The 22,292-nt window shown below is 37.5% G+C and overlaps 2 protein-coding genes across 2 annotated transcripts; one reads left to right on the plus strand and one right to left on the minus strand.

Annotated features, from left to right (window-relative positions):
- Window positions 1-7,275: 7,275 nt before the first annotated feature.
- LOC101290821 lies at window positions 7,276-8,811 on the plus strand. The gene is made up of 2 exons (XM_004289828.1): window positions 7,276-7,856; window positions 7,977-8,811. The coding sequence occupies exons 1-2, from the start codon at window positions 7,554-7,556 to the stop codon at window positions 8,520-8,522; spliced, it is 849 nt and encodes a 282-aa protein (XP_004289876.1). The 5' UTR covers window positions 7,276-7,553; the 3' UTR covers window positions 8,523-8,811.
- A 10,464-nt stretch (window positions 8,812-19,275) lies between these two features.
- Window positions 19,276-19,686, minus strand: LOC101309702. Its single transcript, XM_004292126.1, has one exon. It carries the CDS (start codon window positions 19,684-19,686, stop codon window positions 19,276-19,278), a length of 411 nt encoding a protein of 136 aa, XP_004292174.1.
- Window positions 19,687-22,292: the final 2,606 nt, after the last annotated feature.

The following is a 22,292-nucleotide window of genomic DNA, read 5'->3' on the forward strand; positions in this document are numbered from 1 at the left end:
GACACTGCCCTTTGTGTAGTTTATCACCCTTAGACATAGGTGAATTCCCTGATCTACATTTCTCCATGCCAAACCTTTTCAAGATCTTCTCAATATAATTCTTTTGTGACAATCCCAACATGTTTCTACTTCTATCTCTACTAATTTCAATTCCAAGTACAAAATGCGCTTCCCCCATGTCCTTCATGTCGAAACTTTTCATCAAAAAATCCTTAGTAGCTTTCAGCAAACCCACATCATTGCATGCTAATAAAATGTCATCAACATATAGCACCAAAAACACAAAATTACTCCCACTGATCTTGCAATACACACACTCATCCAATTTGTTTTCTTCAAATCCAAAACCAGTAATCACTGAGTCAAACTTTAAATACCATTGCATGGATGCTTGTTTCAAGCCATAAATTGACTTTTGTAATTTGCAGACCTTCTTTTCGTCCTCAACAAAACCATCAGGCTGCAACATGTATATGTCTTCTTTTAAATCCCCATTTAAAAACGCTGTCTTAACATCCATCTGATGTAACTCAAGATCATAGTGTGCAACTAATGCCATCATCACCCTAAAAGCATCTTTGGTGGAAACCGGGGAAAAAGTTTCATTGTAGTCTATTCCTTCCTTCTGATTGTATCCTTTTGCCACAAGTCTAGCTTTATATCTTTCTACCTTGCCTTCCGCATCTCTTTTGGTTTTGTAAACCCACTTGCATCCAATTGGCTTCATCTCCTTAGTTCTATCAATCAAGGTCCAAACTCCATTCTGTGACATACTCAAAAGTTCATCCTCCATTGCTAGCTTCCACTTGTGACTATTTTCTGATTGCATAGCCTCAGTGAGTGTAGTTGGATCAGTTTCTTCCCCCAAATCAAATTCAACAGCAGTATTAAACACATGATAATCACTGGAAATTGCTGATTTTCTTTCTCTTTGTGACCTCCTTAAAACTGGTGCATTTTGAACAACATCATTTTCCTGTGGGACATTTTCTGCTACTGTTTGTTCTTCTACAATTTCATTTTGATGCTCCTCAACAATAGTTGCTGGTATTGGTACTGCTGAAATTTGATTTTCAATAACTACATCTGTTTCTGTCAACGCACTACTAATGGTGCTTCCAACAGCTTGAATAATTTCTGGAAAAATAAACCATTCCTCCATGTTTAAGTACTGCTTTTCCACTTCTCTAGCCATCCCTGGATCTCCAATCTGATCAAAAACTTCATCAAGAAAAGTGGCTCTATGAGTTTCGAAAATCCTGTTGAATCTTGTATGATCATAGAACTTGTAGCCCTTTGATTTCTCTGAGTAAGCAATGAAATAAGCACTGATGGATTTCGATTCTAGCTTGTCATTGTCACCATTATAAACTCTTGCTTCTGCTTTGCAGCCCCAAACATGCAAATGATTTAAGCTTGGCTTGTAACCATACCAATTTTCAAAAGGAGTGTTGACAACTGCAGTACTTGGTAGCCTATTGCAAATGTAATTTGCTGTTTTTAAGGCTTCTCCCCATAAGAATCTCGACAAACCTGATATGCAAAACATACTTATTACCATATTCATGAGAGTTCTATTTCTTCTCTCACATACACCATTTTGTTGTGGTGTATATGGTGTGGTATATTGAGCAACAATGCCACATTGTTCCAAATATATAGCAAATTGACCCTTATGTTGCCCCTTTTCTGAGTATCTTCCAAAGTACTCACCACCTCGATCTGATCTCACAACCTTAATTAGCTTTTTTTTTTGTCTTTCCACTTCAGTTTTGAAAATTTTGAAAACATCTAACACTCGTGACTTTTCTGAAATCAAGTAAATGAAACAAAACCTGGAAAAATCATCTATGAATGTCACAAAATAAGAATTTCCACAAATCGTTTGCACAGGAAAAGGACCACATACATCTGTATGGATTAACTCTAATAAAACAGTAGCCCTTTTTGAATGAAAATTCCTTTGATTAGTCATTTTCCCTTTCAAACAGTCTATGCATGTATTGAAATCAGCAAAGTCTAATGAAGGTAGGATATTTTGTTTCACTAACTCTTGCAATCTAGGCTTAGATGCATGTCCTAACTTCTTATGCCACAAAAAGGAGGATTTCTCCTGTTCAAACTTTCTTTTGACACCTACTGTATTTGAAATACTGAAAATTTCATGACCCTTATTCACAATAGGAATGCAATTTACATGCCAATAACCATCGATTAAATCAGCATGTCCAAAACAACATGAATCTTTATAATAAAACATACTTTTATTATTGCTAGAGAAGTCATAACCATCATTCAATACAAATTGAGAACCAGATATTAGGTTTCTCTTTATTGAGAGAATACAATACACATTATCTAATAATAATTCGAACTTATTCCTAAACAACAATTTCACACATCCTACAGCTTGAACTGCCACCCTTTGTCCATTTGAAGCACAGACTCTTGTTTCATTCTTTCTTGGGATTGTTTGACTGTATAATCCCTGCACAGAATTCACAATATGAATGGGTGAGCCAGTATCAAACCACCAAGAATTTTTATTGACACATGCATGAGACTCTAATGAAAAGATTGATTTTAACAGAAAAGTACCTTTCTTGTTCAACCAGTTCTTGAAACCATCACAATCCTTTTTGAAATGTCCAGGCTTCTTACAAAAGAAGCATTTCATTGGACCATTAGTTTTGTGTGGCTTCCCTTTATTTGCATCATGTTTCACACCAGAACTTGAAGCACCATCTTTATTGCCAAAGTTCTTTTTGCCAAAATACTTTTTACCTTTGCCATCCTTGTTCTTTGGTTTGGCAATGTAGTTAACATCAACCTCCTTCCCCTCTTGGCTCTATCCTCTTCTTCCTGCACACAAATGGAGATAAGTTCATTAACACTCCACTTTTCCTTCTGTGTGTTGTAGAGGCTCTTCAGATGGCTATACTCATCTGGGAAAGAGTTCAGCAACAGGAACACCAGAAAAGGTTCCTCAATGTTCATCTTCAGCCCTTTCAGTTTCTTTGCAATGTCAGCCCCTTTCATTATATATTCTCTGATGCTTCCTCCATTATACTTCAGACCAGTCAACTTGTTCATAAGCCTCCCTATTTCAGCCTTGTTGGAGACCTTGTATTTTTCAGCAATTGAGTTCATGTATTCCTTTGCATATTCAGAATCTGGTATGCTTCCCATCATAGAGCTATTCATGCTCTTTTTGATACAGATCAGTGCCATCTTATTGTGCCTTTGCCAATTGAAATACTTTTCCTGCACTTCCTTTCCAGCATTTGCAGCAGGTTCAACAGGTGGATCTTCCTTGAGCACATGGTCAAAATCCAAAATTGCCAAATTGAGTTCAATGTCACCTCTCCATTTCTGATAATTGAATCCATTGAGGAGTTCAATTTGACTGATACTCATGGGAAAGTGCATGTCTGTAATGAAGTTTCAATCTTAAGTCAGTCATTTTGATAAAACTATATTTGCATATATACATAGATAAAGCTTCCGGTTCTTCTGAAATACCAGAAAAGTTTATATATAGTTGCATATCCCAATGTCAATTCATATAGAAATAACACTATAAAGAAGTCATACATATAGATAAAATTAGCAGAACATTTGCTGTGTGTGAGATTCACATCCTTATGCATTTATCTTTAGTGCAATGCTTGTAGATATCTGATATGTATAACTTAAAACATGAATCTTGGTTCAAAAATATAACTGCTATGGAAGTTAAAATTTTATTCCAAAATTTCATGTTGTATACAGGTTCTTTCTAAAGTACTAAAACATCACATATATTTCAGCCAATATGTCAGCATTGAAGATATATATGAGTTACATAATGTATCAGTAGAAAGAAGATTTAGTACTAATATGTATATCAGTTCATACATGGCTACTATGGCAGCATTATGTAATCATAAAATACATATCAGTTTGATGGAACATATATACAAAACATACATTCATGTGTAAACATGTGAATAACAGAAATTGAAAGATTTAATCATAAATGTACATATGCCAGAAAACTATAATTTTCAAAGAGAGGCATCGCATGAACTTTCAGTTCCAGGTTATGAAATTCTACGGATATGCTTGTTATTTCCTAGGATACAAAAACGAATTTCAACAAACACATATACACCAATCTAGCATCTGAGCATAGTAGCTCTGATACCAATTGTTAATTTCTGCATTTCATAAATATTCAATATACTAATATCTTATGACAGATTCTAGATCAAATGTAAATATGTTTGAAATACTAACTTGGTAGATTCGAGTTCATATCCATTTATGTTCTTCTTCTAGATTCACACTAGATACTCTATTGCTTGATGGGACAATATATAGAAGTGTGTATGTGCTCTAGAAGGGATCAGAATGGCAGCAGTTATATTTCAACTGCTTTTGACAGTTCTATGACAGTTTCTTCCATCAAGAAACTGTCAAGATAACTTTTTGTCTTAATCCAGTTCTTGTTTTAACAACCTATATTTTGAATTTGAATTCTTAACAGATGTCATTACACATAAACTTATTCGATAATAAACTATATATCTATATGTAACTACTGTATAATACATGCTTATATAGTTCATGAGTTTGTTTATAAATAGGCCGTATATAATGCTAGTTCTAAATGCAGCAGAGCTGCTAGGTTAATTTTACAGACATATGTTATATGCTTGTGTTCTAAGTTGATGACACAGCTTTGCAATAGCATACGCCAGAAAGTTCGTTTCTCGATAAATATGTGAAAGTTTATCCGATATAGTTATCATCATCACGAGCTAAATCAGAAGTAATTTCCCTTAGTTTCCACTCGATCATATTTCTTGTTAATGATGGTTGGACAATTTGACATTTACTTGGATACCACCTCTTTCAATTTCTAATCGATCATTACCAAATAGGCAAATACTGTTCTGAAGTTCTATCATCTCCTGATGCCCCACTGCAAAGACCAAAGGTGGGGATTTGGCTTTGCCCCCTAATTTGGGGAAAGTGCGAAACCCGGGGTAGGGAGGGAGGGTTGGGCATGCAGTGTTGGAATTGCAGCTAGCTCTGAGTTCATGTCCATATCACTTTGCCGAAAGCAGGCAAAGCCAACGCTAAGTAGCTATAATGATACAAACAAACAAACAAATAGAAGCAGTTGGGAAGTTGCAGAAAAGCCAGAAACCACCAGACATTTTCCTCATCGAAATCATAATACCACACTCGACTCCCCTCTGCCTTTTTGGATTTTTCCCTCTGCACACTCCTCTTGGTCTCCTCAGTCTTCTCAGAGACTCAGACTCACTCACGTCCCCCGTCATAATCATAATAAAAAAAACCAGGTCAGTCAATGGAGTGTGAGATGGGTTCACATGGATTGTGCACCATGCTACTACCCAAAAGAACTCCAAAGTGTCCAGTCACCCCAGTGCAATCAATAGTAATTTTTGGTTTTATTATTTCTGCAGGGTAAAAACCAGAGTAAGTAACCATTTGGGTGCCCTGAACAGATGAGTGGGTTCTTCTGTTGTTGAGAATCTTAGGCTGACAATGTAAGAGCCTGAAACTGCCCCAAAATAGTACCATCACTACTATGCCAGTGGTTCAAGGGTGTGCATGTTGAAGCTTTTTACAGAGCGAAAGAGATCGCCATTTTCCTCGCTAATTACCTGCCATTTTCACCACCATTTACCTGCCCATAATCTTGCAGAGAGGAGTTCCAAATCAGACTTGTTGGTTGTGAGATGATGAAGTGTTCACACATTCCCATGGAAATATTGCATTTATGCGTCATAGCTCCGTTTTTATGATACAAACATGTGCTCAAATTATACTAAAATTATAACAAAATTATTATCAATAACTGCAATTATCAATAGAACTTCATACAATTTTTTCTCAACGATTCAATAATCTTTCCATAGCAACAATGTCATCGTATTTCACTATTTTAACACGCATGTGATCGCTTGTGCATATGCAAAGATAGAAATGCGATTCCACAAATACATTTAATTTCCATACAAAATATTGATATAAGGTTAAATGTATTCCTCGTATTATTACAAAAATATGCCACACGAATGTATATTACATTATCTCGCGTTATGATAATGGAATTGCATGCAAGTTTTGTCAACGATTCAATAATCTTCCATAGCAATAATGTCACCGTATTTCACTATATTAACAACGCACGTGACTGCGGGTGAATATGCGGAAAAAAGAAAAATGAACGCATGAATAACACTTTCCACAAAAATGATCCATTACCTCATTCGATGTCCCATTAGAATCTTACCGATTATTCACAATTAAATGTATCCTGTTTGATTTGCTTTGCTAGCTTTTCAGGTACTAATAATGAATCTACTAAATAACACAGATGCTTCCTCCAGTAGTCAAGACAATGCCCAAAAATCGTGGCTAAATTTCCTGTATAGAACACTGATGGAATGAAAATAACAACCGAGCTATCAAAATCTCAATCAAACTCTGCATTCCGTTTAGGGAAATATTGGATGCAGACACGTTTTCCTTGTTGATGGTTAAAACCATAGCACTAAGTTACATCCAAATACATTTGGTATTTTGGTATGTCTATCTCACCCAAAATATTGAGTTTTAAGTGTGTTGACCAAGTAAACGAAAAAAAGAAGAAGAAGGTATTATTGACCGGTATTTAATCCTGGAAAAGATATGCATGTAACACCTTCCGGATACAAATCAGAGACACAATTCATAGGATACACACATGTTTTGCTGTTAAAAATCATAATAATCGAGAAAGAAACTTAAATCACATAAATTTTTCAATATATTGGGTAGGTGAAGAAAATTGTCACCATTGCTCTTGAGGTATGTAAATCATGAAACAAAATCTGAATGGTATTAATTTTTTTACTCTTTCAAGAGGTGGGAGAGAAATAAAAGGGTGTCTCTACTATTCTAAGCCATTCCAGATGAGTGACCAAACTGACAAAATCAAATCCTCTCTGTTTTTCTATATATATATATATATATATACGATGACGGGCATGGAGGACTCGTTCACAGAGCGTCTCACTCTCACCCACTTGGAATTGAATTCTGTGTTTGTTTTCTAATTCAAAAACCAAAACAAACGCACCCTCCTGCTCCTTCTCCTCTTCCTCCTCCTCCTCTGAAATCTCTGACCAACCCGATAGTTTAGTCACAATATCTGCATGTGTACGTTTTTGTTTGTTTCCCACCCCATTGATGTAGAGCAAAAAGAGGCAACAAAATCCTCAAACTTTTAATTAATATAAAGCACAGAGCAAAACAGAGACACAGACCCAGTGAAGCATCCTATGCCCTTATCCCAGTTTCCTCTGTTTTTATATAAAACTTTGTTCTGTGGGTCTCTTCCTCTTTGTATATATAGCTCCCCCCACTTCTAGCCCACCACCTTTTTCTGTCAAAATGAAACATTGAGAGAGAAAGCTTGAGAGTTTCTCTGAGGAAAAAAAAAAAGGTGTTTGATTTGTATTCTGTGTTGGGATTGTAGTTTAGAGGCTAAGATCATGGCTATTGAAGCACAGCTGTATGCAGAGAATTTTGGGTTTCCGATGTTTGGCTCACAATCACAGCCGCAGGACTTGATGGTGGACAACAATGGCTGTGGTGGTTTTGGTGCTGGGTTTAATCAGTTCTGTTTCAATGCCCAGCAGAAACCGCCGCAGCTACTATACCAGCCACCGCCGATGATTCCTGGTACTTTTGTTCCTGCTCCACACAACAACTACTACATGGCTTATACTCGTCAAACCATTGCAGCTCAGGAAGCCAAGCAAAGGCAAGATATTGATGAATATCTCAGATTACAGGTTAAAACCCATTTTTCAAGAACAGTTTTTAAGTTTTGGTGTCCTGAGTTTTCATCAAAATTGGTTTTAGTCCTTTTGGGTTTTCGCTCGATGTTCTTTCTTTTGTTTTTTTGAAAGCAGAATGAGAGATTGAGGTTGGTGCTACAAGAGCAGAGGAAGCAGCAACTCGCATTGTTGATGAAGAAAGTCGAGTCCAGAACAGAAGTGATAATGAAGCAAAAGGATGAAGAAATAGCACAAGCGCTGAAGAAGAGAATGGAGCTGGAAGGTTTCTTGAGGACACTGGAGGCTGAAAATCAAGCATGGCAAAGAGTGGCTCAGGAGAACGAGGCCATGGTCATGTCCTTAAACAACACTCTGGAACAGTTCAAGGAGAGAGCCGCTCGTGGAGTCATGGAAGACGCAGAGTCTTGCTGTGGTAGTAAACAAGAGGAGGAGGAAGATGAAGAAGATACAGGGGATTACAAAGGAGGCAGAGGTTTGAACAATGGTGTGGATGAAGAGATAAAGATGATGGTTTGCAAAGGCTGCAATTCTGAAAGGTCGTGTGTCTTATTCCTCCCCTGCAGGCATCTTTGTTCATGCAGAGCCTGTGAGGTTGGTTTTGATGCTTGTCCTGTTTGCTCAACGCCAAAGAAGGCTTGCATAGAGGCATTGATTTTCTAAGCTGAAATTCCGGGCAAAAGTCGGAGAAAGAAACAAGGGAAAGAGAAAAGGGTTTGAGGGATTAGGAATGGTGATGATGGTGGTGCCATTAATGGGTGAAACAGAAAACAGAACAGAGAGCCAGTTTCAATGCAATGCCAATGGTGCAAATGGGTTTTCTTTTTTTTTCTTAATTTGCGTTTTTTTTCTTTTCCTTCTTAGGGACTCTGAGTTTAGGTTTAGTTTGTAAACTTCTGAACAAAGACCAATTGGACAGGACATACAGAACAGAGGGCATCTTTTCCTTTCATGGAGGTGTCTTGCTGCTTTTGCCTTTTTCAATATTGCTGTGTTTTTGTGGTTTTTATTCTTGGCATGGTGGGATTGATTTTGATTATTCATATCAATCTGGTTGTACAAATTGGTCCAATTATTTTGCCTTTGACAGAAGGAGGAGCCATGACGAGAGGATTGAAAAACTTCCAGATGAGAACAAGTCTGTTTTTGTTTTCAGGCTACTAATGAGAGTCTTATTCAAGATCTATGAGCTTGATTAAGAAGGATTTATAACAAAGAGAGTCAATGGAAAAGTTAACTAGGAAGTATATTAGATTGTGAATCTTTGGATCTTTTGCTTGTTTTGTCAAAGATTTGTTAAATGACAATACCATAGGAAACATCTGATTAGAAAAATAACCAATCAAGTTAGCATCTTTATGAAATTTGTAGGTATTCTTTAGGTCCAAATACGGGTGCTTCTCAATTGCCAAGCATAAAATGGTCCATCTGTTGCTCATTGAAGGTACCTATCCTAACCTCATGTTCACGCAAGAATTTTGTTCTTTCCTATGCATTAAAAATCGTAAGGTACTAGTACTATAATTTAAATGAGTATTGGAAGTGTTAAAGGATCTCCTAACCATTGATGACAAAATAAAAATAAAAATGTGAGCTGAGAAGCCAAAAATTATGATGGATGAATTAGGGGTGACATTAGCAATCTAAGGTTGAATTTTTGGTATATACAAGGTGAGGAAGTTAACATTGACTGGATATTTCAGTGTGATGATCCTCATAATTATTTGGTACTTCCAAGTCGTAGCTGTACACTTTGTTTTTTGTTTGTGTTGATATTATTTGCCTTTAGTGTGTTGAACCATGTGATAGTTTGTCATCGTTCAAAAACTCTTAACTGAAGTAATTAGTGGGTGCTAAAAGTAATTGACAATTACAATTTGTTTGTATACAAAACGTGAAAGAGCAAACATCGAAAAAGATTCAGAGTTAAATTATTTTGATGACGGTATTCCTCTTAATTATTTAGTGTTTTCCGGTCGTAGTTGTGCAATTGCACGTATGTCGTTCCGCTTTTGTTTTCGAAAACATTTGGTGATGAACAAATACCTAGTAAATTGTTCTTGAGTTGAACCCAATTTTGACCCTTACTCAAAATACTCCACGGTTAAGTTTCCATAGCAAATGGTAAAACCCAAAATTGAAGGGTAAAACCAGAGAAAGTACATTTACAAAATTCCCAACCAAACAGCGTCGGTTCTTGATCGAATCCTGACCGTTGAATACTCCACTATAAGAAAAATAGTGAGGGGCTGGGTTTGCTCTCAAACAGTTCACTCTTCAACCCAAAGGTCCCCAAAACCCTCACAGGAGTCACAGCTCAATGAGCTCACTACCCGAAAAATAGGGTTATTGCAATTTGTTTCTTGAATTTTTGTTATTTTCTTGGATTGTATTCGATTTCATGTGGCGATGTTTGGGGTTGACTTGAGGTGGGTTTGATTGTGATTTGCAGGCTGCAAACTTTCTGGACATCGAGGGGCTGCTGGATTTGACTGGCCAGGCTGTGGCTGATATGATAAAGGGGAAGAATGCGGAAGAGATTCGCGAGCATTTCAACATCAGGAATGACTATACTCCAGAGGAAGAAGAGGAGGTTCGGAGGGAGAATCAGTGGGCATTTGAGGAGTATGAAGAACCACCAGCGGTCAATGAGGATTCTGAGTGAAATCGGGGGCTGTGTATTTGGTGTCGATAATGTGAATGGTAGGGATGTTGATATAACTAGGGCCGTTCATTGTTCCCCATTCTAGGATTTTTGTGAAGTTTGCTGTTGTACTGACAACGGAACGGTGTAGTTGGTGTTGTTAGGTTGCTGAGGCTTTTGAAGATTTGCAAACCTCTTTTGTTAGATGCGGATTTTATTAGGTTAGTTTCAGTCTTCTGCCTTCGGTATTGTTTCTAGCTCTATGATTGCTCGCTTATGTTTTAAATGCTTGAATGCTGCCGCAACTCTGAACTTTAAATGTTTGTCGCAAATGTGTGTGGCTTGCTGTAGGAACGCCTATTCAGGTTCTTCTGGCTATGCTGCTATATCAATGCCTTGTGCGGTGTCCACTCTTTTCAACAGTTGGAACTCCATAGGTGGTTGCTAAGAAGCGGTGTCCACTCTTTTCCCGGCTCTATCGTTCTTCTTTTGGTGCTTCTTCTTCATTTTCATACTTGGTTGAGTAATATACTGGACTGTGTTTCAGCAAGCTTTGCAGATCAATATTTGCATCTTGCGCTCAAGTATTTTGAGGATTTGTTGCCTCCAGGTGTGGAGAAAGTGTGGATTTCTGAATCGTGTTCCCACCTTTTGTGTTCTTGATCTCAATTTCAGATTTCCAGATATCTTGGCTATTCATATTAACAAGTTTCGTATACTGGGATTGTTGTGCTTAAGTGCTACACATCTTCCTAATCAGAAATAATATCATCCCCAAGCCCTGTAGCACCTCTTCCCTCTCCAATCAACCTCGGTGTGAATACATAACATCACTATTGAAGCTTCTTAAAGTAGGGCCAAACTAGAACAAGTAGATCATTATTAACACTCTTGCACTTCCTTTGCTCTTATTTATCTTCCACATTGAGCTTATTGTTGCTCATGTACGTAAATGATTCTCTTCCTTCTCCATAGATAACGATTAGACAAACTAGTTTCTACCTCAAGCCTCAAGGTCAGTGTTTACTTTTGACAAGGCTGTTGATGTTGTCCTCATAGCAACGCATCCAAATTCCGTAATACTTTTCCCTTTGCACATCGTATTCGTTCCAATAATTTGCTGCCATTGCCACTTCAAATTAGTACTGTTTGAGTGCGATCTCATTTTCCCATTTCTTGCTTTATTCCTTGCACTTGCAGACATGTTCTTGACCATAGTATACAACTTACTCATCTTGCTCTAATGCAGTAGTGTACATGTTTAAATAATGATGGTATAAATAGAGACACCTTAGGTTTAGTACAAGTCGATTATGATATTTGCTCCATATACCCAGTATTTACTATTTAGCCACCAATTCCTTTTCCCCATTGTTATTTTCTCCTTGGCGAATTTCAAAATTCTCTTTTTGTGGTTTATCCTCCATTTTGGCTTCCTGTTTCTCCTCTGCTTGTATACCCTTTTGAGCTTCCTGCAAAATATTAAAAATGAAGACAACGAACAACCTTTTGATTCTCGATTGGAACAAGTGACAATCAGTTAGAACTCACACTGAGTTGAGGAGTGTAAGCTTTAGAAATGAGGCCCTAGTTAAATTGTTGGTGTAGGAGACTAGGAGTTGTTACAGTGTTGAGTGTTGGAAAGAAAAATGAAACCCCTGGCTATGAACAAACTCTTTGGAGTTCGATCTGTATAATTGAGTTCCGAAATCATTTTGGCAAGTCGCTCATTCACTCATTCCAGAACAGATAGTCATGCTTTTGCATAACCAAGTCCAATCAAGTTAATTTAAGAACATCAACTAAAGAGGCTTCTGTTATATATAGGCTCATATATAAACGTCAAATATTTACACTATGTATGTCTCAGCAGACATTTATATACATCAGGTAATGTTTCTCTGACGAAGAGTGGAGCATTGAGACCTGACCACGCGTTCAAGATCAACCTGGGTCCTAATTCGCTGTCCGGCAATATATTAACATCTTAAGATGCTACTTTTATCCAGCATAAGCTGATGTTCTCGAATTCACGATGGAAATTCTAATCGTCATTGAATCAAATTCACGAAGTGACTTATATATAACCTCTCATATATACGAGGTCTTGACAGGAGAACACATTTCCGAATACATACTTAACATGTAATACGTACAGAAATGCAAGTTTAAATGAGTGAGAGAGAGAGATACAAAGAGCATACATGCACTGATGGGTGAGTACTAGGTATTGACCTCTAACCGCAGAGCAAAGCATATGAAGTGGACGAAATCAGCGAAACAGAAAAACACTGTAGGGAAACAAGCAAATTTGGAGTGTACGAGAGGAGGTAACTACCATCAAATTCAAATTAAGTAATGGTAGCTTGTGTCATATAACCTGATAACCATACGCTGCCTCCATGGTAAATTTAGACTACCTCAATTGTTATAGGACTACCTGAATGGTAAATTTGTAGCGTATGCAAATTTGGATGACTTGGCTCAATTTTCATATACCCATTGAGGCTCCCAACTAATGATGGATTTGGTGGGGAGAGGAGGTAACTGCAATCAAATTCAGGTCTACATCTCAAACTCTCAAGTATACTATGCAACATTACGGGGCAAAGTATTTGTTGACGGCTCCTAAACCTGTACGAGATAATGTGTTTGCTTTAGTTTATTGAAGGTAAGGGAATGAAGTGAGATGAGAACTCTTTGCTATGATTATGTTCAGGTGAAGTATTCTGCTGTGGAGCTGTAGAAACTCGAGATTGTGTAAACTGTTAACAGACTTAACACCCATATGGCCATATATGAAAATGAAACAAATATATGGAGACATTAATCTCTCTCTCTCTCTCTCTCGCGCCTTAGTTCTTGTTTCAAATCCTCATGCTTCAATGCCATTTTTCCTCTGAGAGTTCTCTGTCTTGTTCCAAATTCATATAATTTCAAATAAAGACTAATATTTCAATTATCCTTGTTTTTATTTGTTTCAGTTGGCTCATTAAGTGTGATTATGACAGTTCACAATATCTAAATTCTCTTTCTGTGGAACTAGAGCGTTTGATAACCTTGAGTCCGGTCTCCCTCTTACCCTTTCCCTGCCACCAACACCGCTTATCTAGTCCCTCTTGTTGTTGTGGCGCCTAGTGATAACTTGTTTGTTGTTGATGTTGCGTGACGTTCCTCTAACAGATCATTGTTCAGAGAGAGGCCTTGGTTATCAGTTGAAGCGTCAAAGCAAGAGACAAATTTGGTGAATTTTCTGTCTGCTGGCTTTATTGTAATAGAGAACCATAAAACAAATAATAAATGCATGAAGCCATGAACAATAAACAAAATATAAATAATCCATGTGAAATTTTTCATAACAAAACTAGCAAATCCATTTCATCATCGGCAAAAAGAGGGAAAAAAGTTAAGGAACAGCAGGACGTGAAAAGAAGAGAAAAACATACTTTGCCATTATATATACAATGTCTATTATGAAGATGTCCTAGATTACCTTTAGAACAGTGTAACAACAATTCTACCCTTGTGTATTCAGACATTGTCAAATATGGGGCATTAACACTCAACAGTTTGAGGATAAGAGGGAATAATGTATCTTCTAGAATTGCTCTCTTGGAAACACATAAGTAGTTGTTTAAGAACTTTTGCTTTGAATTCTCCAACTCAAAGGTCTGCGGTCTTATCATCATCGGTCTTTAATCCTCTGTGTCATCCTGTATTGGGCGTTGGTCTGGGTAGGATCGCTTTGTGAAGGAAGAAGGAAGTTCCATCTGTAAAGATCAAAGCTTTTTAAGCACCATAGTAAAGTTAAGAAGGAAGAAACGAATAAGAAAGTTCAAGTCTTGTAGAAATCGAGAAAAAGCATTGATTTGCCATTGCAGAAGAAGAAAGTTCAAATCTTTAGTAAAAAGTAACAAGAAGCTTTGATTTATCATTGAAGAAGATGATGAAGAAGAAGAAAGTTCAAGTTGGCTCAAAAGGTCTCTAACATTTAGAGAAACAAGGCCGTCCCTTAGCATTTGGAGGCTCAAAGCGGATGATATTACCAAGTCAACATCGTAACTCCGAACAAAATAAGTCCAATGCAAACAAAATTTATGAGCTTTTGTTAACGATGATAGTTGTGTTTTATAGGTATGTCTTACATCCATTCTCTTTATAACATTAACTTCTTTTAATAAAATTCACTCGCTTCATCGAGTTTACAAAAAAAAAACAAAAAAAAAACCCTACTATGTGGAGGAGTTGAATTTAGATAAGAAAGTGAAAAACTTGACTCGGTCTATGAGGTTGAGCTGACAGGTGGTGCACGCTTGAAACAAAAAAGAAAAGGTGTCGATAAATTGAATGAAAAGAAAAAAAATTTCTTAAGAAGCATAATCATTAGGTAATTAAGGAGGCTTAACAATATTATTGATGAACCGATTAATCACAAAAACGATCAACTATCTATATGACAAGAATTTCTAAGAGAATTTTTGTGGATAAAATGAAATGAACTAGAAACCAATTCCAATAAAAACTACATCAAGAAAAACTTTTGGCTAATGTTTTCAATAAGTTTTTTGAGTGTTTTGTGGCCCTTAAAATTTGAGGCTCTAAGCCTACGCCTAGTTCATATAGGCTTAGGACCGGCCCTATGCATAAACTAAATGAGATGATAAGACTAAACTCTGGCAAATTAAATAATAAATACAAAACAATAATGACAAGTAAAAATCTCTGACATTTAACCAAATCCACGAATATTGCATGTGTTTTAATTTTTTTGTTATTATCGTTACTTTAAAAATAAGAGAGAAATTGTCTATAATAAGATTCTCATGCCAATTGTCTAATGAAATTTGAACTAAACAATCAAGTAAAAGAAACCTCAAAGTTCTACAGAGAATGATAGGTTGAATTATACTTCTAGTCGATCAGAACCATATAAATTAAGTAAATAACTTAGAAAACTAAAACACCCAAACTTGGTTAGCTAAACGTATGCAAGAACCATGTGCTGGCTTTTCCCCAAAAACCCATCTCAGACATCTTTCTAAAGGCTTCTTGTCGAGCATACCCAAGTTGTTGCCTTGCTGAATCCAACTTAAAGATGCAAAAGTACTTATTGGGATCCAAAAGCTTAAGTGCCATCTCCACCTTAACAATCGTCTTGATCAAGTGCACTTGATTGTCAAAGCGAAATATGCGAAATGTTAATGGAATATCTGATCTACACAGCAAAGAAAAATTATGATTAAAGTAAAAGCCTAAATGCACATCAAATAAAAGAGAAGCATATATGTATCCCTTACTCCTTCATGAGAGTACGTCCTGTCATGGCCTCAAATTGTTCCACTTTGTGAAGGACGTTCGTGAACGACTTCATAAGGTCTCGCACATGTTTAAGGGAACGTATTTCTTGGTCCCAGATGTTGGTACCGGAGAGTAGTAGTGTTGCCCTGAGTTGCTCAAGATCCTCTACATCCTTGTCAAGGTTATTGACGAGAGTACATAAAAATCCATGGTTATGTTGTGTAAATTAGATTCAGCTGGATTATATGCTGATAAACTGAAAGAGAAACATATATATGATGCTATGAACAAATCCTTCTACATACCTCAAACAGAACCCTAATAGGAAACGTAATAAATTAAATTAAACAATGTATTTATTGCAATATATATATATATATATATATTTCAAGCTACATTAACCATGTCCTAAACTAATTCATAAATCATAATGATCGACTATAGTTCTTTGACCAAAACTCGTCTTCGTAACTCTGGCAATCTTTTTAAAAAAGAAACTGACAAACTTGATAATTAACAGAGATCCAAGTTTGAAAGTATTTTGGTTCCACATACAATTAGACTTAATTGGTGGTATAATCGTTCATTAATTAATCTTTTTTTGTGTGTGTGGATTAATCCTTATTTATCATTGCTTTTAAGCAAAACAAATTATTTCATTGAACTTATCAAGATGCAATACAGATATTACAGTTGTGACCCTTACTGAGTAAGTAGTACTCAAACTAGCTGCGAAATTCTTAATTAAGCATAGCTACAAATCCCAAACGCACAAGAACCACCCTTCTTGCACTGGTTGTCGCATCTCCCGCAGTGTTTCTTGTCAGACATTGTGCTCACAACATGACCGTTGCAGCATATCTCTACGTGTGCTTGCATTTCACCCCACATTTCCCACAATTGAGTCTGTCCGTCTTCACATCCACACAGTTGTTGTGACAACAATGTGATCTTGGGCCGTATGTGGCGGCTCTACAAACCTTAGGGTTCTTGTCGCATGACGATGTCGTCGCGGCCCTCGAACCAAGGAAGACATTGCTTGTTCCCCTCAGGGAGGTTTTCTCCTGGTTTTTGGCATCCATTATTTGGAGCTCGTCTCAGAACCCAAAAAAAAAAAAAAAAATAAAAAAAAAAAAAATTTGGAGCTCATCATCATCTAATGTTTCGTGATTATTTGTAGCCTTGGTTTCCTCTTTTAAAACTAGTTCTTCTTCTATTATTCTAATTTCTAAGGGAAAATGTCCATTTGCACAAAAATAACATAGTGAGAGTCCATTCCAATAAAAGTAATTTCCAGCAGCCCATTTAAACAAATGTCATGAAATAGACTATATTACCCTCACATCACTCAACCATACCTCTCTCTTTGTCCCGATCTGAAACAAACTCTCTCTCTCTCTCTCTCTCTCTCTCTCTCTCTCTCTCTCTAGCCAAGTCGCTCCACCAAAAACCCAAAATCTCCGACCTCCGATCGATGACGGCGACCGACGATCAGCCTCTCCTCCTCCTCATCCGGATCCAGCCTCCTCAAACCTCTCACCTCCGCTCGAAACCTATCGACCTCTTCTTTCTCTCTCTTGAAGCAGAGACGCTGCCTCAATGACGAAGCCACCGCTGGCGAGATATCTTCGGCGACGACGATGACGACCGCAACATTCACGGCGACGACGAGGAATTGCAGCAACCATTCTACCTCTCTTTCTTGTCTCTCTCCTCTAATGATCTATCTCTCTCTCACCGCTGTTTCTCCCATCATCGGAATTGTCCAAATCTCCTTGTCTGCCGGAACCGCTGTCCTGCCGTCAAGGACATTGTTGGTGAAGGCCGGGTGCCTGGGTTTCCGGCCACTCAATGACTTCATGTAGCTTATGGCGACGGCTCCGACCATAGCTCATTAGGTCGGTGGAGGAGGTGTGCCGGGGTCGGTGGAGGAGGCTAGTGTGTCGCCGTCGGGGAAGGTGGGTGCCTAGAGCATGAACCAAGTCAATTAGAGTTTCCTTTTTTTTTTTTCTTTTTTTTACATTTGAATATTGAGGTCAGTAAGTGATTATTGAGGATTGATAAGTGATTATTGGGGTCAGTGAGTTATTATTTGAGGTTTGTAATCTGATTATTAAAGATCAGTAAGTGATTATTGGGTGTCTATTAGGGGTCAGTAACTGATTATTGGGGATCAGTAACTAAGTTATTAGGGGTCAGTAACTGATTATTGGGGTCAGTAACTAAGTTATTAGGAGTCAGTAATTGATTATTAGGGGCATTAACTGATTATTGGGGGTCAATAACCAAATTATTAGGGGTCAGTAACTGATTATTAGGGTCAGTAACTGAGTTACTGGTGACCGGAGAAAAATTGAGTTACTGGGGGTCAGTAACCGAGTTACCGGTGACCGGAATCCGGCGACCGGGGAAATTTGGCAATCAAAGTCCGGCGACCGGTGAGGTTCCGGCCAAGTATTCTCTCTTTTCCACTTTCTCTCTCTATGCATATTTAAGAGGTGAGGGTAAAATAGTCTTAAAATAATTTAGTTTGTTAAGACTTTAGTAAAGATTTATGCATTTGGGCATAAAAAAATGTTACCATATATTAAAATGGGAATCCGGTGACCGGGGAAATCCGGCAATCAAAGTCTGGCGACCGGTGAGGTTCCGGCCAAGTATTCTCTCTTTTCCACTTTCTCTCTCTATGCATATTTAAGGGGTGAGGGTAAAATAGTCTTAAAATAATTTAGTTTGTTAAGACTTTAGTAAAGATTTGTGCATTTGGGCATAAAAAAATGTTACCATATATTAAAATGGGCTAATGAAAAAGATTGTCATTGGAATGAGAAATAAAAAGTTTAAATTAGTACTAAATGAGTATTTTCCCAATTTCTAAAGACATCAATATCGCTACCACTAATAAGAAAACCATGAGGGATTTCATATTTTCATGTTGAACAAATCTCTTTGTTTTGGTGTTTATATGTATAGAGAGGGACTAAAATGTGGGAGCTGAGGAAGAAGATTAATATATATGACCATGTATATATATATTCTGGAAGATCAGTGCAAACGTGGAATATGACCATATATATATGGGATTTCTTGATGCACAGAATGATCGAGCATCTTTATTTGATACTAAACCCTAAACAGATTGAGCATCTTACAAGTAAAATGAACATAAGAACTTGATTAATTATGAAGAGAAGAATTTATGTATTGTTCTCTTTTTACATCAAATAATTCCTCTTCTACAATTTTGACAGAGGCACAACCGCACAAAGCCAATGGGTGCTGACTAGTAGCTACCCCTTATTCCTTGCACACATAAGTACACAGATTTAAACTTATCTAAGCACTTTGTACTTAATTCGAATTAGACAAATAAATAATGAATTTAATAACGTATATGTAATGTATGGCTGCACAAATCTAATTAGTGTTATTCTTATCATGCATGGTCATACGTGGAAGTTGTTCTGTTGATTTCTACGCATAGCTACACATTCCATACACACACGAGCTTCCTTTCTTGCATTTGTTGTTGCAGCTCCCACAGTTTTTCTTGTCAGACATTGATTTCAGACACTTCCCTTTGCAGCATATCTCCGAGTACTTGCATTTCTTCCCACACTTGCCGCAGTTAACTCTGTCCGTCTTCAAATCCACGCACTTCTTCTTGCAGCAATCTCGCCCCACGCTGCCTGCAGCCTTGCAAACCTTAGGGTTTTTGTCACAGGTAGTCGTGGTAGCCCGAGTGGCAAGGAAGCGGCTTGCTCCCCTGAGAGAAGTTTTCATTTGGCTTAAGGTCGCAGGGAGATCATTGTCCTCGTCAGAAAACCATTCCTCTCTATCTTCTTCTGGGGCTGATGCAGAAAGAGTAATGGCGGCTAAAGCCATTAGCATGGCTAGCAGAAATAAGACTTGGATGGAGCCTTTCATGTTTATGTATAAGTGATGGATTTCTAAAGGGGCCGGGAGGATCGGAGTAGTACTAGGAAAATGATGAGAAAATAGGAATGTGTTTTTGATGAGGAAGCATGTAAGTTTGCAGAGGTATATATAGAGAATTAAAACTGTGTGTGATACACTGGTACTTGGTGGGATGGTCTAATACGAAGGGCTGAAACACATATGCAAGTAAACGAAAGTTAGGCTTTCCGAGAAAGATTATATTTAAATTAGGTGAATTTGCAAAAAGATACAGAGATTACTATACGTAGATATTAGTACGTTGGGCAGGTTAGGCTAGCTCATATTCATGGTTTTCATTCTTCATTCATATGTGTATGTAGGTAATTGTGTGAGCACAATGCTCCTCTTCTTGTTTTAAGAGACTGCAAGAAACCAAATGCATGTCCTCTATTCCAAACATGAGTAAAAAGCCGTTATGGAAGCACTAGCTGCTTGTAGCCTATATTGACCTTTTGAAGCTCAATACTGAATAGAATTCTATAGTTGACTATTGACCAATACGTGCATCAAGAATCTTCAAGGATGACGACTTGGAAACCATATATATCGAGTTTAGTTCTTACCCGAGACATACGTATGTTGGTCGTCGATGGATGCTGCTTCCTGCAGCTAACAAGATATAATTAAAAACACAATAGTCCAATAGGATATAATCAAATACCGTTCACCTACGCATGTCTGCTTATGAGGAAAAAGTTGCATCAGGCAAGAAAATAGAAAAATTCTAAGAGGCTAAGTCATGTAACATGCTTCGATATAGTTCAGATGAGGCATTGGCAGCACAAAGCTTTGCTGTGAGATTGTTCTTGTCTTCCTCAAGCTTCCTGCATCTCTCTTCGTAGTGCAAAACACGATTGTGATAACGTGTAGCCAAACTAGTTTCTACTTCAAGCCTTCTAGCAAGGTCAGTGTTACTTTCGACAAGGCTGTTGATCATGTGTTCATAGTAACGCATCCACATTCCGTTATCATTTTCGCTTTGCATATAGTATTGGTTCCAGTAACTTGCTGTCATTGCCACTTGAAAATAGTACTGGTACCAAGAACTTGCTGCCACAAGCTGTTGTTTGAGTGCGATTTTCTCACTTTTCCATTTCTGTCTTCTTTTCTTGTACCTGCAGTCATGTCCTTGACCATTTAGCAAAGTCTGCTGATCTTTTCCAATAGCTGCAGTTAACTCTTCAAATTTTGCCCTAATGTCTTTATTTTCTTGCTCCCATTTTCTGCAATCCTTTTTATAAGTTTTCAGCGTTTCCAGCATTTGTTCCTCAAACTTGGAGTGAGAATCTAACTCTTCAACTAAAGCTTGAGACTTCATCTTCGCTTCAACAGGCATTGCATCAAGCTTCTGACTGTCCATTTTCCACGCGAGGAGAGTATCTTGAAGTTCAAGTCTCTCTGCATCTAATTGATCCTCCAATGCTTCCTTTTCCTTCTCCAATGCTTCCTTTTCTCTCTTCAAGTCATCATTTTCAGCTCTCAGTCTCTCAACTTCTCCAGTGACCACAAGAAGTGCTTCCTTATTGCTTTCATTTTCAGCTGTTGTGCTCTTCATAAAATATTCCATCAGATCATTATCAGCCATCACCAATGGGTTTCCGCAGTTATCATCAACTTTTCCATATCTATCAAAATAACCATAAGGATCAAGTCCTTCTGACGACATATCATCAAACCATTGCCATCCTGAACCCTCATCGAAAAATTTTCTGTCTTCTTCTTTCGGTGCTTCCACAACTTCCAAATCCTCTTCTCTCGGTGATTTGTAATTCTCTTCATCTGGTGCTTCTTCTTCAATTTCAGATTGCTTATTAGTCTCCTGCAAAATATTAGCTGGTAATAAGATACTGGATGGACTATTACAGTATTACTTATGATCATATAGCATATATTTAATTTTACTTTGCTTCAAGGAACTACGCACATAGATTAAAAACTACAGAAATATATGGACCTCTAAACAAATTAGAGACTTTCTAGCCTGAATGTTGGAAGTGCTAAATACCTTAGGTCTGGTGAAGGTGAATTCTAATCCATGCTCCATCATCCCATGTTTACCCACCAATTTATCTTCCCAATTGTATCTTTCTTCCTTTGGCTTGGTAGTGTCCGGCAAAAAGTTGGTTTTTGAAGAATCAGTTCAAGTTGAGTTAAGATACCAGTGTACTAATTATGATCATATAGCATTCATCTTACTATCTTTAACTGTATATGTGTAAATAATGATAGCATACATGTTTCTTAATCTGAATGTTGGAATATGATACCTGATGTCTGGCACATGTCACTTCTGATATATGCTCCATATACCCGTATTCAGGCACCAATACCTCTTCCCTTATGTTCCTTACATCTTGGTGATGGGTTTCAGACATTTGTATAGGCGACTCATCGTCAATTTTGGTATATGTGAACTCTGATATATGATCCATAAACCCATATTTAGCCACCAATTCCTTTTCCCAATCGCTCTTTTCTCCTTGGTGAGCTTCAAATTTCTCCTTTTGTGGTTCATCCTCCGTCTTGGCTTC

The sequence above is a fragment of the Fragaria vesca genome, linkage group LG2 (genome assembly GCF_000184155.1).
Source record: "Fragaria vesca subsp. vesca linkage group LG2, FraVesHawaii_1.0, whole genome shotgun sequence".
NCBI classification, from domain to species: domain Eukaryota; kingdom Viridiplantae; phylum Streptophyta; class Magnoliopsida; order Rosales; family Rosaceae; genus Fragaria; species Fragaria vesca.

Coding starts and splice junctions, on each gene's coding strand:
- LOC101309702 (XM_004292126.1), bottom strand. CDS start 19,686: ATGGCTTTAGCCGCCATTACTCTTTCTGCATCAGCCCCAGAAGAAGAT.
- LOC101290821 (XM_004289828.1), top strand. CDS start 7,554: ATGGCTATTGAAGCACAGCTGTATGCAGAGAATTTTGGGTTTCCGATG. Junction 7,857..7,976: donor ATGAATATCTCAGATTACAG/GTTAAAACCCAT, acceptor TTTTGAAAGCAG/AATGAGAGATTGAGGTTGGT.